This window comes from Palaemon carinicauda, chromosome 8 (assembly GCF_036898095.1).
Source record: "Palaemon carinicauda isolate YSFRI2023 chromosome 8, ASM3689809v2, whole genome shotgun sequence".
Taxonomy (NCBI): Eukaryota; Metazoa; Arthropoda; class Malacostraca; order Decapoda; family Palaemonidae; genus Palaemon; species Palaemon carinicauda.
In genome coordinates, this window is record NC_090732.1 from 5,132,317 (window position 1) to 5,149,816 (window position 17,500).

The 17,500-nt window shown below is 34.0% G+C and overlaps 1 protein-coding gene and 1 long non-coding RNA gene across 4 annotated transcripts in view; one reads left to right on the forward strand and one right to left on the reverse strand.

Annotated features, from left to right (window-relative positions):
• LOC137644811 (uncharacterized) overlaps nucleotides 1–17,500 on the reverse strand; it is a 790,433-nt gene that overhangs the window by 23,126 nt on the left and 749,807 nt on the right. The window lies entirely within an intron of this gene.
• Nucleotides 1–17,500, forward strand: part of LOC137645609 (uncharacterized) — a 25,676-nt gene that overhangs the window by 6,687 nt on the left and 1,489 nt on the right. Inside the window, exons 2-7 of one of the 2 annotated variants that reach the window (XM_068378407.1) lie at nucleotides 5,127–5,271; nucleotides 11,133–11,343; nucleotides 12,435–12,666; nucleotides 14,036–14,232; nucleotides 16,112–16,307; nucleotides 16,497–16,672. In XM_068378407.1, coding sequence (XP_068234508.1) covers nucleotides 5,172–5,271; nucleotides 11,133–11,343; nucleotides 12,435–12,666; nucleotides 14,036–14,232; nucleotides 16,112–16,307; nucleotides 16,497–16,672 — 1,112 coding nt within the window. In that variant the 5' untranslated portion in view covers nucleotides 5,127–5,171. Of the gene's footprint in view, nucleotides 1–5,126; nucleotides 5,272–11,057; nucleotides 11,344–12,434; nucleotides 12,667–14,035; nucleotides 14,233–16,111; nucleotides 16,308–16,496; nucleotides 16,673–17,500 lie in introns of those variants that run through there. The other variant, XM_068378408.1, reaches the window with a different exon arrangement.

Genomic DNA, 17,500 nt, shown 5'->3' on the forward strand with positions numbered 1-17,500 from the left:
GGACGAATGTTGAAATCTAACCGAGGCCCTTTGCGTCAATTGGCGTGGGAGGAGTTGATAAATGTGATTAGCAACTAACATCAACAAAGACTAGTCTATTAAACTGCAATTATAAATTGCCTGACATTCAGAAAAAATATAATTTGTAATCAATAATCTGATATCAATTTATTTCCTGATTACTTCAATTATCAAAGTATTGACAGCCAGATCAGATGAATTTAGGTCCAGTGTTGGGCCCTAGGAGGTCATTCAGTGTTTACATGTAATTGGGGGAAAACCCTGCAACTGTAAAGGGAAAATAGAAACTAAGAGTTTTGAAACCACTTGAAAACCATCTCTCATGAATTTTTTAAGTATAATACAGTCTGTCTAGTCCAATTAATTATAAAATAAATTATCAACCTATCCACCCCCACACACACACAACACACACACTCAGTACTTAAATAAAACAATCAGGAGGAGGAGGTCAGGTTAGAATTTGAATAATTTACAGAGGTAGAATTTTCTGTACTTGTTCATAAAATATTGGGTACTTTTAAATTACCTAAAAAATGATCATTACAGATAAACCTAAAAGGCGAAATATATTTTTTCTATACTGTATTTATTTCTTTGGTACTTTAAATTAATTACCTAAAAAACAATCATTACAGATAAACCTAAAAGGCGAAATATATTTTTTCTATACCGTATTTAATTGTTTGGTACTTTAAATTAATTACCTAAAAAACAATCATTACAGATAAACCCAAAAGGCGAAATATATTTTTTCTATACCGTATTTACTTCTTTGGTACTTTAAATTAATTACCTAAAAAATAATCATTACAGATAAAACTCGAAGGCAAAACACTTTTTTTTTCACATTTAAAATAATTTAAAACCAAGCCTTCTTTTTATTCTTATAGCAGATTATAATTCCCAAACTCACCGAATGCATACAAAAGAATGAAACCAGGCCTTGAATGTTACCTAAGGCCGATGGCTAGGAGTTATTGAGAACGACGCCACCCAGGTATCAAATATCATTGATTCGGAATCTCGGTCATGGAAGACAAGACAGTATAAAGTAACCTTTCTATTGACTTCAGACTAATTTACTGACAAAGCAAATAAAAGCAAGTTTTGAGGTTCAAAGGTCACTCATGAATGGCAGAGGCAAGGGACAGTAACATTGCCCGACCAAACAGGATAATACCCTAAAGACTGACCATATATGTGTAATATATATATATATATATATATATATATATATATATATATATATATATATATATATATATATATGATCAGCGCCCAAACAACCTCTCCCTCCAAGCTACGGCCAAGGAGGGCCAGGTAATGGCTGCTGGTGACTCAGCAGATAGACCTATAGGCTCCCCCAAAACCCCATCCTTAGCTCACAAGGATGATGAGGATCCAGCGACAAAAGAAACTATCAAGTTTGAGCAGGACTCGAACCCCAGACTGGCGTTCACCAGTCAAGGATCAACACAGGTCAATCAGAAGGGTTGTGGTGGCCGATGCAGTAACGTCCCTGACTGGTGATCGCCAGACTGGGGTTCGAGTCCCGCTCAAACTCGTTAGTACTTTTGATCGCTGAAACTTCACCATTTTTGTGAGCCTATAGGTCTATCTGCTGAGTCATCAGCAGCCATTGCCTGGATCTCCTTGTTCCTAGCTTGGGTGGAGAGGGGACTTGGGCGCTGATCATATGTATCTGTGGTCAGTCTCTAGGGCATTGTCCTGTTTGATAGGGCAATGTTACTCTACCTTGCTTCTGCTATTCACGAGCGGCCTTTAAACCTTTAATTGTCTCTACTGACATAATATAACTGAAATGTACATATACTGGGCAGTCCGCTTGAATCTTTAAGTTTATTCTGGAGTGATTACCACAGTATAAGGCGACTGCAGTTCTCATATATACTCTAATCCTAACTATAATCAGTACGACTTCAAAAGATCAAAGTTGCAGCAAATGTTTTTATGTTGAATAGGCTGACGGAAGTCTTTTTATAGTTTATATATGACATCTCTGATGTTCTTACTGTTTTTTAAACTAATTTATTGTTAATTTTTTCTCATCGTTTATCTATTCACTTATTTCCTTTCCTCACTCGGCTATTTTTCTCTGTTGGAGCCCTTGGGCTTACAACATCTTGCTTTTCCAACTAGGGTTGTAGCTTAGCTAGTAATAATAATAATAATAATAATAATAATAAATACTGTTGGAGCCATTGGGCTTAAAGCATCTTGCTTTTTTAACTAGGGTTGTAGCTTGGCTAATAATAATAATAATAATAATAATAATAATAATAATAATAATAATAATAAATACTGTTGGAGCCCTTGGGCTTATAGCATCTTGCTTATCTAACTAAGGTTGTAGTTTGGCTAATAATAATAATAATAATAATAATAATAATAATAATAATAATAATAATAATAATAATAATAATAATAATAGTATATCGTACAACAAGGTGTCATTCTAAAAGAGGAAAAACAACTTCATGGAAAAGTTTAAGCCTTGAACGAATGTTTTTATCCAGAGACGCAATTATGCAGTACACTCGGCCGCACCAGCTCATGTCTTACGTAAGCCATGGCCTTCTACCCTTTTGGACGCAGAATCAAAAGCAGGTTTTGGCCAGGCATTGAAAGAAAATCAAGAGACATTATCAAATTAAACGAAGACCACGACAAATGATCGTGTATATATATATATATATATATATATATATATATATATATATATATATATATATATATATATATATATACATATGTATATATATATATATATATATATATATATATATATATATATATATATATATATATATATATATATATATATGAGAGAGAGAGAGGGGGGTATGACGAAATTCAACAACCACGACAAATTACCGTATGATAGAGAGAGAGAGAGAGAGAGAGAGAGAGAGAGAGAGAGAGAGAGAGAGAGAGAGAGAGAGAGATGAAAACTATTTTCTAATTAAAATTAACTAGAACATTGAAATCCCTAGAAATATATTCATAGAATCAATACAAGTGAATATATGAATACATAAACTAATCCATATACAGCAAAGAAACAAATGTTGGGGAAACAGCTATGTCCAAATCTTCACGCGCAAATAAAAAACAAAAACAACAACAACAACAACAACCACCACCTGGCGGCAGACTTGTTCGACTCCCATCGCAACGAATCTTCCATTGTGGAGCCCTGACCTTGGAAAGGACACCTGTACTCAAAGGACCTTCGAGCGAATTCGGGGAGGCAGAAGTTCGCCGAACAATGAACCCTGTCGGATTCACAAACCATCAAAACAACGTGATGCTAACACCTTTTTTTTTTTACCCCCCGCCAAATTCCGTCCGAAGGAAAAAAAAATATCTTCCAGCTCAAATGTTAAATGCAGTTGTTACTGTTTTGAAAATATTTTATTTTGATTGTTCATTGCTTCTCTTGTAGTTTATTTATTTCCTTGTTTCCTTTCCTCAGTGGGCTATTTTTCCCTAGAGCCCTTGGACTTATAACATCCTGCTTTTCCCACTAGGGTTATGGGTTAGCTTGTGATAATAATAATAATAATAATAATAATAATAATAATAATAATAATAATAATAATAATAATAATAATAATAATAATAATACGTTGTAATTCGCTTTCCCTAAATGAAGATGTCTCACTTCCATTCCACAGATAACAGAAGACAATGCATAGATTATCAAATATATTTCTTGGCCTTTCGCACGACCTTGACCTAGCTTACTCTTCTTTTTTACCTTCATACTTGAAATGGGTGCAAAATTTAACCGGCAAATTACACCTATATCGTGGAAAACAATAACGTGAATAATTTCTTCTCCAAACACTTTAGCAAATTTATTTTGTCTGAATTCTGCGAAACATTTGATAACTAGAGCGCAGACCTCCTCCGCAGCAGCTTATTTCTCGACGTTGACCTTTGACCTTAAAATGTATTAATTGGCTAGGATTTTCATATACTCAAATATGAACCAAGTTTGAAGTCTGTGTGACAACAATGTCCAAACTTATGGCTGATTACGTGAATTGGACGTTTTGCATGACTGTGACCTTGAACTTTCACCTTGACCTTCCTAAATTTAATCATTTCCAGCTTTTAACATAAGAGTTAATCCATGCAAGTTTTATTACTCTAGGATTACAATTGTAGCCAGGAAGTTGAGACTTCCAACTTGGTTCATATTTGAGTGTATGAAAATCCATGTCAATCAATACATTGTTAAGGTCCAAGGTCAAGGTCGAGAAATAAGCGGTCACGGCGGAGGTCTGCGCTCTACTGAGTGCCCCTCTAGTTATATGTAATTTCAGGTGATTTGTAATCATATTTGTATGCAAATATCAAAAATTTTAAGTAATTTTTAACGTCTCGGGTACACTAGTAATAAATAGATAGCAATGATGATAGGATAAGTTTCTGTGTCCCCATAATTGCTTCTTGTCTCTTCATCATCTCCATCTACGCCTATTGAGGCAAAGGGCCTCCGTTAGATTTCGCAAGTCGCCTCATCTTGAGCTTTTAATTCAAAACATCTCCATTCATCATCTCCCACTGCACGCTTCTTAGTACTCAGCCAAGTAGGCCTGGGCCTTCCAACTCTTCTAGCGCCTTGTAGAGCCCAGTTAAAGTTTAGCGAACTAATCTTTCCTGGAGAGTGCGAAGAGCATGCCCAAACCATCACCATTTACCCCTCATCATGATCTTATCCACAAATGGCAATCCAGTAATCTCTCTTATAGTTTCATTTCTAATCCTGTCCTTCCATTTAACTCCCAATATCCTTTTGTGGGCTTTGTTCCCAAATCTACAAAATCTTTTGGATATTATTTCATTGTCATACCGTGACTCGTGTCCATACAGTAACCCTGATATATAGCCTGATATGTATATGGAATTTCAAGCAATTTGTAATAATATTTGTATGCAAGTATTTAAAATCATAACAGTCATTTATGACGGCCTGGATACACTAGTAACAAATAAAAAACATTAATTAAGGGATAAGTTTCCGTGTCCCCATAATTACTCCTAGTCTCTTTACGTCCTTTTAACTCCCACAGATTGGATGCCATCACCTGACAAGACCTCCTCCTTCGGCTTTCACGATGGAAGGCCGAATCACGGAGTTGCTTTTAATCCGCCATGTTGAGGACATCTCGGAAAAATGGGTGAAGTTGCTGCTCAAACACAGGGCGGACATTCCAGGTAAAGTACTCTAAAGGAGAAATTGCTTTGCGTTTGATTTTTCTCATGACCTTTTTACTCTAACGACTGATGTGTGTCTGAAGTAGATTGTAAATATATATTGCTAAGTGGGAAAATACAGATGTAATTTATATTCGACATTCTTGAACACATGTGAAAATATTTTCAGTATTATCTAATATATCTATTTAAAGTACAGTACACACACACACACACACACACACGTACACGTACACGTACACGCACACACACACACACACATATATATATATATATATATATATATATATATATATATATATATATACATAAAATCACAAAACTGAAAATGGCAAATTATCTACGTAGAAAACATCATAAAATTGGCAAAATAAAATTACGACGTAATTACTTTTCGTATATTGTGTACACATTCTAATTAAAATATGAATAAACTTTCATTGAAAGTATGATAGGTAATCAACCATTCATTATGCATACATGAAAAAAAAATTTAATTCTCTATATTTCATAGTAATATTTCCTTTGCAAAAAAAGTTAAAACCAAAAACCATTGTCCATTTCAACATATTTATAGATTTGAGAGCAGATAGATTTTTGGCCAGATACGGAAATTTGGAACCCATCACCTTGGATAGAGAAGTCTTCAGAAAAATATTTTTGAATACGTCAGTGGTTCGAGTCCCGCTCAAAATCGTTAGTTCCTTTGGTCGCTGCAACCTTACCATCCTTGTGAGTTAAAGATGGAGCCTATAGGTGTATCTGCCGAGTCATCAGCAGCCATTGCCTGGCCCTCCTTAGTCCCAGGTTGGGTGTTGAGGGGGCTTGGTCGCTGATCCTATGTATATACGGTCAGTCTCTAAAGCACTGTTCTGCTTGATAGGGCAATGTCACTGTCCCTTGCCTCTGCCATTCATGAGTGGCATTTAAACCTTAAACTTTACAAGGAAATCTTTTTATCACGTTTAACATAACCCAAGAAAACGTGAACTACGTTTTGTTGTTATGTTTTCGCCCCTGTCTGTGTTTGTATGTGGGTTTCCTTGTGAACAGTTTCTTCTCCACAATTTTAATCGTAGAATAATGAAACTTGCAGGGATTAACTGTTATGTAAAAAGCTGGAAATCATTAAATTATTGGAAGGTCAAGGTCAAAGGTCAAGGTAACGGTCAAGTAAAATGTTCAATTCCCGTAATCAGCCATAAGTTTGGACACCGTTCTCACAAAGACTCTAAACTTGGTTTATATTTGAGTGTATACAAATCTTCGCCAATTAATACATGTTAAGGTCAAAGGTCAAGGTCAAGAAATAAGTGCCGCGGTGGAGGTCTGCATTCTACTGAGCGCCCCTCTAATTTTTCTTTTTTTCCCAACTTTATCCAACTTGAATAAGAATAAAGACTTTGGTCTTAATCAGTTTCCCAAACGAAACTCTCAGTACTATTTACTTAATAATATATAAATTCTACGCTTAAAAAAATTGCCATTAAAAAAGGGTAAAAATACTGGAATAAATGTTGCCCAGCATTTATCATTTTAAAACGGATATATTGACGTAAAGGAGTGATATTACGGTCATCAACCCGTAAAATATAATAATAAAATAGGGTAAAAATTACGGTCGCCTGTACTTTACTGAAATATGGCTGAGAACACATGTTTAACAGTGCAGAAAAACAGAGTCAAGACATCAAAATAAAAAGAAATATATCATAACATTAATGATACAGTTATCTGTCCATACTTAATACCCTGATATCAATGGAGAATACACTACCTATTGCAAGTCTAAGCAATATTACAACATCAACTTTGTCTATCTGCGTCGTAGATAGCCGTGGTAAAAACTAGTTTCTCAAAAGCCAGGTATTGCATAACCTCAGTCTTGAATATCCACTATGAGAAGAAAACCAATAGTTCGAACAACAATAATTATATAAATGAATTGAATATTTCATCTTAATTGTTAATCGCTTCTGTCGTTTATTTATTTCCTTATTTCCTTTCCTCACCGGGCTATTTTCCCTGTTGGAGCCCTTGGGCTTATAGCGTCTCGTTTTTACAACCAGGGTTGTAGCTTAGCAGGTAATAATAATAATAATAATAATAATAATAGTAATAATAATAATAATAATAATAATAAAATTTAGGCCTTAAGCCAAGCACTGGCGCGTACGTTTATTTATTTCCTTATTTCCTTTCCTTACTCGGCTATTTTCCCATAACAACAACAACAACAACAACAACAACAACAACAACAACAACAACAACAACAACAATAATAATAATAATAATAAAATTTAGGCCTTAAGCCAAGCACTGGGGCGTACGTTTATTTATTTCCTTTCCTCACTCGGCTATTTTCCCATAACAACAACAACAATAATAATAATAATAATAACAATAATAATAATAATAATAATAATAATAATAATAATAATAATAAAATTTATGCCTTAAGCAAAGGACTGGGGCATCAAAGGTCATTCAGCGCTGTATAATGCAAATTAATCAATCATACCGGTACTCTCACAACATTCGCTATCATCTATCTTATAAAACCAATCGCACAACTTTCCTACAATAACATCTAAATGCGAAATAAGAAGGGATTAAACGAAAAAAAAAATCAATATAATTAATTAAAACTCATGATATACACCAATATTCTGTACGAATTTTCAAGTTCAGGGTATTACAATTTTCTCCCAATATATCTCCAGGAGAAAATGTGCCCTCTATTTTTTTCATATAAATTATCCTCAATAATATATGTATGGGCAAATGTATTTTGAAATTTTTCGAAGTTCATTAAATCAATTACGAAAAGGGGTAGTGATATCAAGGAACCACAAACTTCTATTAATCTGCTTTTGTATGGGGTAAGCACGATTGCCTTCTTTTTGAAGGACTTTGCTTTAGCTTTGGGGTAGACCGTAGTCCCGATCGGCTGCCCTGCCTGTCATCACTTTACACTAAAAACATAGATAACATTCATGACAAATATAATTTTCCAAAGAGAATACTCTAAAAGATTTTTCTTTTTTACCTTCATACTTAAAATCCGTACTGAAATTTAACCGGCAAATTAAACCTATATCATGGAAAACAATAATGTGAATAATTTCTTTTCCCAACACTAGCAAATTTTCTTATTTTGTCCGACTTCTGCAAAACATTTGATGACTGGAGTGGAGACCTCCATCGTGGCAGCTTATTTCTCGACCTTGACCTTGGCTTTTGACCATAACATGTATTAATTGGCGTGGATTTTCATGCTCTCAAATATAAACCTAGTCTGAAGTCTCTGTGACAACGATGCCCAAACTTAAGGTAGATTGCGTGAATTGGACATTTTGTTTGACCTTGACCTTCCAAAATTAATAATTGCCAGCTTTTTACATAACAGTTAATCCCTGCAAGTTTCATTACTTTACGATTAAAATTGTGGTCTTGTGGGTGTTCACAAACAATTACACAAAGAGGGCCGAAAACAAAACCTCCTTCCAACTTCGTTGGCGGAGATAACGCAAACGCACCTTTTCAAAGTGACCGTTTATTTCTTTCCGATACCCTATCATTACTGACACCCTAGCAACCATCATAAATATATTCCCTGTATACACAGACCAATTGAAAAACTCTAATAAGGCAAAATGAACATAGACAGGAAAAACAAATCCCACAAAAAAATAAAATGTTCAATGAAAATATAAATAAGAAAATTATCAAAATCTACAAGGCATTAGAAAAGTAGATATATAAATACTTAAAATTATTCACAAAGACGATTGTGTATATGCAGGCAAGTGTAAGTAATTTATAAAAATACGGAAGAAAATTAAGGAAGAAAGAATCTCAATTCAAAATATCATAGTTGCCGTAGAGATTCCGGGCGAAATAAGCCCCACCTTCTGAAGACGTCAGAGCCAATCATGTTGAAATTTGAAATTTGTGGGGAGGTGTATTATGACCGCTGCTAACATGGGAGACAACCTGATTGGCTATGACGTCATCAGGGGGGTGGGACTTATTTTGCCCGGAATCTTTGTGGCGACTAGAGTCAGAGAGATAAAAACCTTTGTTAGCAGAAATGGTGAATTAATAGCAGCTTTGTTGTGGTTTTGAGTCCCATAAGACCACAAGACTGGACAGTCGGCAATGAAACCAGGAACAATCTCATACATACTCATATTTTTAAAATGTCATTCACTGAAATTTATGTTGAAGTATTTTCTGCAAACATATCTAACGCTACTGAAACATTTACACTTGACACAGACTGTATTTTTTCTTCTAGTGATTAGCCAATTCCCTTAACAATATTAGATGTTGAAACCTAAGAGGAGGAATCACTGCCAGAAAAGAACTCTCAATGTTGAATTACTTTTTACCTATATGGTGGTCTATTACATACTTCATTAATTGCTCTATCGTGCATGCAATCTAGCACAATCTAAGCATAGATAATCATATATTGTGAATTGCAATACATCTGCCATTAAGTTAGTCAAGAATTGCCGTCTAAAAATTGCTCCCTATCTTCTAAACACTTTAAAATTAATTCCCCTTTTCATCAGCTCATCCTCTCCCATTCTCACTACGTGATCATACAATCCTCAAATTATCAATTGTCAAACATTGCTCCCTACCTCCCAAAGACTAAAATGAATTCCCCTTTTCATCAGCTCATCCTCTCCCATTCTCACTACGTGACCACACAATCCTCAAATGATCCATTATCTCTTTGATAACACGTCAAATTTGCGTGACTTTCTCCCCCTCCTGAAAAGCATCTGTGTGTTTTTCATGCCAACGTTCTTAAATTCCATCACAGAATCATGTTCAAATACTAGGTATCATCTATTCCATTCATAATGTCTTTTCTCTTTCCAAAACAATGCCTTGCCATTTTCGGTATTTCTCCAATACTTATAGCATTTTTGTGGCTGTAAACCCACACATATCAATTTAGTACATTCTCCTAATTTTCTGGGTTCCGAAAGGAAATAAAAGTAATTTATTTTCATGTACTACCAATAGGATCAAAAAATCTATAAACAAAAGTGCAAAAACCATTGTGAATTCCTTTTACGTAGGCCAAAGGTTTCTGTCTTGCATGCAAATATAGGAGTCTGATTGACATGTTTCATTCTGTTCCCAATCCAATGGCATTATACTTTATTTCAAAATGATTTCATAAAATTTCAATTCCACTGAACTCACTTGATTTTCATTGTTTAATATTTTTATCGAAAGTTTTTAAGACTACCCATTTCATAACACTTAATTACTTAATTAATAATGTGTCATACATGTGCACACACAAAACTATATATGTGCATGCGTGCATGCGTGTGTGTGTTTGTATATACATATATATAATACATATAATATATATATATATATACATATAATACATATAATATATATATATATATATATATATATATATATATATATATATATATATATATATATTGGAATACTTATTCATATACACTTTTATATTATAAAATTTATATTTACACATATATTTTCCCGCTCTTCCTTTTGAAACAAAACTTTTTAAACACTTATTAAAACTGTACAATACAAAACAACCAGTACCAATATCAGAGAATAAACTCTCCATCAACAGCCAGACAACAACACTAATTCAAGAATAATTTCTGACAGATCAATAATAAAAAATAGAGAAAACTAGTAAATGCTGATAAGTCCAATAAACCACCAATCAAGTGGCGAGACCCTCCCATTTGTGACTCCAACTGTATATCTTTCAGAGTAAGCTAACAAACTAAACAGGGGGTCATGTTTGAGATCTAGCACACCATGACCACAAAGACTTCGGCCCTCAGGAATGTCATCGCCACCGAAGGCCATCACTCTCAGGCACTGGAGTCGTGGCCAATGCCCTTCGCAAGACAAGCTCGCAGGGTTTTCCAGCACACGGGCCACGGTTCGAGTCGAGTACGAAGTGGAGAGCGAGGCTGTTGGTCAAGTGGGTAAACGGCGTGTCTTCAAAGAGACTTTTGTTGTCAAGGTCGTCCCTACGATTGGAAATATGGCGTGAGTTACGTTTAACTTCTTTTATCTAAGTAGTAGTAGTAGTAGTAGTAGTAGTAGTAGTAGTAGTAGTAGTAGTAGTAGTAGTAATGTTGTTGTTGTTGATGTTTTTGTTGTTGTTGTTACAATCTAAGCTATAACCCAAGTTGGAAAAGCAAGATACTATAAGCCCAAGGGCTCCAACAGGAAAAAATAGCCCAGTAAGGAAAGGAAACAAGGAAATAAAAAACTACAAGAGAAGTAATAAACAATCAAAATAAAATTTCGTAAGAACAGTAACAACATTAAATTTGATCTTTCATATACAAACTTAAAATTCAAGAGGAAGAGAAATAAGATAGAATAATGTGCCCGAGTGTACCCTCAAGCAGAGAACTCTAACCCAAGACAGTGGAAGACCATATTATAGAGGCTATGGCACTAACCAGGTCTAGAGAACAATGCTTTGATTTTGGAGTGTCCTTCTCCTAGAAGAGCTGCTTACCATAGCTAAAGAGTCTCTTCTACCCTTACCAAGAGGAAATTAGCCACTAAACAATTACAATGCATTAGTTAACTTCAGAAGTTTAAACTTGCAGTGAATGTTATATTGAACAAGATGATATTAAAAAAACATATTCAGCCTCCCTATTAACATTTGTAATTTCAGAAGTTCAAATTTGCGTTGAATGTGTTTCATGTTCAACATAGTTTATAAGTGATATATTCATTTTAACGTTGGTACTGATCTTAAAATATTCTATATAAATTATCCATTACTTCTCATGTAATTTATTTCCATATTTCTTTTCCTCAAAAGGCTATTTTCCCTGTTGGAGCCCTTGGGATTATAGCATATTACATTTCCAACTAGGGTTGTGGCTTAGATGTAGTAGTAGTAATAATAATAATAATAATAATAATAATAATAATAATAATAATAATAATAATAATAATAATAATAATGAGCTGGTTTCTACAATGCCCTGTCCCTTGCCTGTTAAAATATTGAACAGGGCATTCAAATTTTCTAAAATCATGACAAAATATGCCACTTAAAATATTCAAAACTAAATTTGGAAGGCTAAAGTATTTTCTAAGATTTTATCTTTCAGAAATTTATTGATAGCTGAAGGCATGCATCACATAGAAGTAGGTCAGTATGACAACTTCCTGAGGACACTGAGCTTGTGGGAACAAGACCGTCGAAGATCCTCTAGAATTGAGGGCAGGACCAAGTGGACCAAGGGCGTGGTGGGGGATATCATACCGGATCATGCCCTTGCCATCAGCACCGAGGACTATTTCACTCTAGTTATGCCGGATCTTCGACACCTAGGGTACCAGGTTGATGGGTCTTAAAAACAAGATCCTTAAAATTATCCATTTCTTATAAATTGATATAGTGACATTAATAAATGTAAATTCCATTTTCATCTCTGAGGATCTTAAAACCCAGATTCATAATATTATCAATTTCTTATAACAAATCTTATAACAAACTGATATAATGACATCAAATATGAACTAAAATTTCTATCTCGGATTATCTTAAAAACCAGATCCTTAAAATTATCAATTTTGTTATAAATTGATATAATGACATCATCAAATATAAACTCCATTTTCATCTCGGATTATCTTCATAACCAAATCTTTAAAATAATCCATTTCTTATAACAAGATTGATATAATGACATCAACAATATTGATATAATTACATAAAAAAATTATATAATGAAATCGTCAAATATGAACTTAATTTTCATTTCTGATGATCTTAAAAACCAGATCCTTAAAATTACCAATTTCTTATAAACAAAATTGATATAATGACATCATCAAATTTGAATTCCATTTTCATCTCTGATGATCTTAAAAACTAGATCCTGAAAATCATCAATTTCTTATAACAAAATTAATGGAATGACATCATCAACAAAATTGATATAATGACATCATCAAATATGAACTCCATTTTCATTTCTAATAATCTTAAAAACCAGATCCTTAAAATTTTCCATTTCTTATAAACAATTGATATAATGACATCATCAAATATGAACTCCATTTTCATCTCTGATGATCTTATAAACCAGATCCTTAAAATTTTCCATTTTTTACAATCAATTGATATAATGACATCATCAAATATGAACTCCATTTTCATTTCTGATGATCTTGAAAACCAGATCCTTAAAATTTTCCATTTCTTATAAACAATTGATATAATGACATCATCAAATATGAACTCCATTTTCATTTCTGATGATCTTATAAATAAGATCCTTAAAATTTTTCATTTCTTATAAACAATTGATATAATGACATCATCAAATATGAACTCCATTTTCATCTCTGATGATCTTGAAAACCAGATCCTTAAAATTTTCCATTTTTTACAATCAATTGATATAATGACATCATCAAATATGAACTCCATTTTCATTTCTGATGATCTTGAAAACCAGATCCTTAAAATTTTCCATTTCTTATAAACAATTGATATAATGACATCATCAAATATGAACTCCATTTTCATCTCAGATGATCTTAAAAACCAGATCCTTAAAACTATCCATTTCTTATGACAACATTGATATAATGACATCAAGTATAAACTCCATTTTCATCTCTGAAGAGCAAAATTTATTGAAATAAAATAAAAAGAGGGTAACTAACGTTCAATTTTTTCCCTTTGTGTCTTATTTCCTAGACAAAATTTCTTGAAGAAGGCCTGTCTGATGCTGAGGTCTTAATAATTGCCGAGACAATTGGGCGATTTCATGGGACTGTCGTTGCCTACAAGTTAGTGACCCAATTGGATCTTCAAAAGACTTTTCCGAAATGCTTCCATGTAGCTGATGTTGAAAGTCCTATGTTCTCCTACTTTCCCAAAGCTGGCTTCGAACGGTGAGATAAATGTTTTCTTTCGCTTAAAATACCATTCTTCAATGTAAACATTTGTTTGATTAATGAAGTAAAAAACAATTATCTCGTGTTTGTAAAAGATTGCCTTGAATACACCTCTCCTTCCCCAACAAATGACCTACTTGTAAAATATTCAGCAGGACGTAAGGAAATAGTTCTAAGCTTAACTTTGAGCCTTTTCCTAAAAAAAGGAAAAACCCAATGATTGTATAGGTGACTACATCTATACTGAAGGATAACAAAGATCATGGCTCATTGAGCTTTGAGAGACCTTTCGAAGGACAAGGTTAGTCAAAGAAATACAGGCCAAACAATTGCTTAGTGATAATGGCAAGATTGCATTCAATCAAAAATTTATAGGGCAAAAGAAAACCAAACTGAGAAACGTAATATCAAATTGGCTAAACAGTTGACATTTCAATTATTAAGGTCATACATTAGTCTTGATTATGTCTTCAAAATAAACCACTTGGGGAATCATGCTAAATGTAAGGGTGAAATTACCAAGTCAGTCAGTCATTCTTTGACTGTTTTACGTACCATAGGTCTTAAAAAACTTATAAGTACCGCTGGCCTTAAAAAAACTTTTAAGTACCGCAGGTCTTAAAAAAACTTTCAAGTACCGCAGGTTTTAAAAAAACTTTCAAGTACCGCAGGTCTTAAAAAAACTTTTAAGTACCACAGGTCTTAAAAAAACTTTTTAAGTACCGCAGGTCTTAAAAAATAAAAAAACTTTTAAGTACTGCAGGTCTTTAAAAACTTTTAAGTACTGCAGGTCTTAGGTCTTTAAAAACTTTTAAGTACCGCAGGTCTTAGGTCTTTAAAAACTTTTAAGTACCGTAGGTCTTAAAAAAAACTTTCAAGTACCGCAGGTCTTAAAAAAACTTTTAAGTACGTACTGTAGGTCCTAAAATCAAATCTCTTACGTACCGTACGTCTTAAAAACCATTACGTACCGTGTCTTAAAAACATTTCTTTTATGTACAATAGGTACTAAAAACAACTTTCACGTACCGTAGGTCTTAACACAACTCTTTTACATACCGTAGGTCTTAAAACAACTCTTTTTACATACCGTAGGTCTTAAAACAACTCTTTTACATACCGTAGGTCTTAGAACAACTCTTACGTATCATAGGTCTTAAAAATAACCTTTGCGTACTGTAAGTCTTAAAACAACTCTTGCGTACCGTAGGTCTTAAAAACAACTCTTTGACATACTGTAGGTCTTAAAACCTCTCTTTAACGTACCGCAGGTCTTAAAACAATTCTTTTACGTACCGTAGGTCTTAAAAACAATTTTTACGTACCATAGGTCTTAAAAACAACTCATTTACGTACTGTAGGTCTTGAAACAACTCTTACGTACCGTAAGGTCTTTTAAATCACCTCTTTTACATGCCGTAGGTCTTAAAACCTCTCCTTAACGTGCCGTAGGTCTTAAAACAATTCTTTTACGTACAGTGGGTCTTAAAACAACTCTTACGTACCGTAGGTCTTTTAAAACAGCTCTTTAACGTACCATAGGTCTTAAAACAATTCTTTTACGTACCGTAGGTCTTAAAACAACTCTTTTACATACCGTAGGTCTTAAAATAACTCTTTTACATACCGTAGGTCTTAAAACAACTCTTACGTACTGTAGGTCTTTTAAAACAGCTCTTTAACATACCGTAGGTCTTAAAAAACTCCTTTACGTATCGTAGGTTTTAAAACAACTCTTGCATAACATAGGTCTTAAAACAACTCTTACTTATTAGAAAGAGTTGTAAAGTTAGGTGTGTGCCTTCTGACCCGTATCAAAGGGCGACAGACATTAGAATCTGATAAAGCACATGTTGTCTTCCGCTAACACTGCCAGCCTGCGACAGGAGTGGTGCGACAAGCCTCATCGGGCAACGCTCCTGGAACTACTGATGCCCTACGAGCAGCAGGCAGCTTCCCTAGTGGTGGAGAACCTCCTGCCACGGGAGCCCTTTGCAACGGCGATCCACGGAGATGTTCAACCAACAAATATTTTCTTCAAGACGACGTCAGATGGGAAATATAACATAAAGGTGTGTACAGTAAGGCAACGAAAAACTTTCTTGAGTTAAATATAAACGGAAAAAAAAAAATTTCTTTTTTTTTATCTCAAGCAGTCAAAAGCACTCAAAATTCCTGTACTGTCCTAAAGAAACCGTTAAATTGCAACAAAAATAAGTTTAATATAAAAATATTTACTATCACTTCTCTCTTTCCATCAGCTAATAGACTGGGCATTGGCCAGGTATAGTCAAGGAACCTACGACCTCATCTACCTACTTAGCATAGGGGTTGAGCCAGAAGTGAGGAGGAGAGTGTCTCGCCAAGCTAGGGACATCTACTTCAAGACTTTCAACACTGCCCTCACTGATCTCGATGCAGGAATCACTTACCCAAGGCAAGATTCAAACTGTTTTTTTATATCACTTCCACAGGTTATCGTTTATTATTATTATTACTACTTGCTAAGCTACACCCTTAGTTGGAAAAGCAGGATGCTATGAGCTATGAGCTTTCAATGCTCAATTTTGGTCACCACTAAAATCTTAAGACATCTAATCCTTTAATTGATTTACAGGAAAAGATAAATTTTGACCCTTCATAAAAACGAAGGAAAATTCTCAGCTTTGACTTTGAGTTTTGACAAAATTTGCATCTATTACAGCACTGTTGCATGCCCCACCCTTGCAGATTTTTACAATTATGTACTGTAGTTGTATTGAAACCACACTGCAATATATTGTAATTTTGCAATCAATGACTTTGATAATTAAAAAAAATCACTATACATATCTTCAGTGAGTTCATTAACTTATTGGGATTACTTCTTCCTCTAGTACCATCAATGATACAGGAATAGCATTACTTCATTATTTCTGCCATAGTGTTTAATACCCTCAAATGGAAAGATGTTGATATTCTGTTTGTGGTTTCCAACAACTCTTATGAAGTTCGATTAACCTTTTCTATGGAATTCACCCAACCCAGTGGATGGGGTTCATGTCCTGACAGAACAATGTGCATCTCATGAACAAAATAAATCATGAGGGCTAAAGATTATTTTGGAAATATCATTAGTTCTTCCAGAAAATTCCATTTTCAATGACTGGTGAAGTAGAAGTCGACTTCTCAACAGCTCTCGGTAAAATTATAGAAAGGTGTAATAAACAGTATGTAGCAAAGTAGACTGGTTCTTAATGTATTTTGTGATGTTTTCAAAATTTTT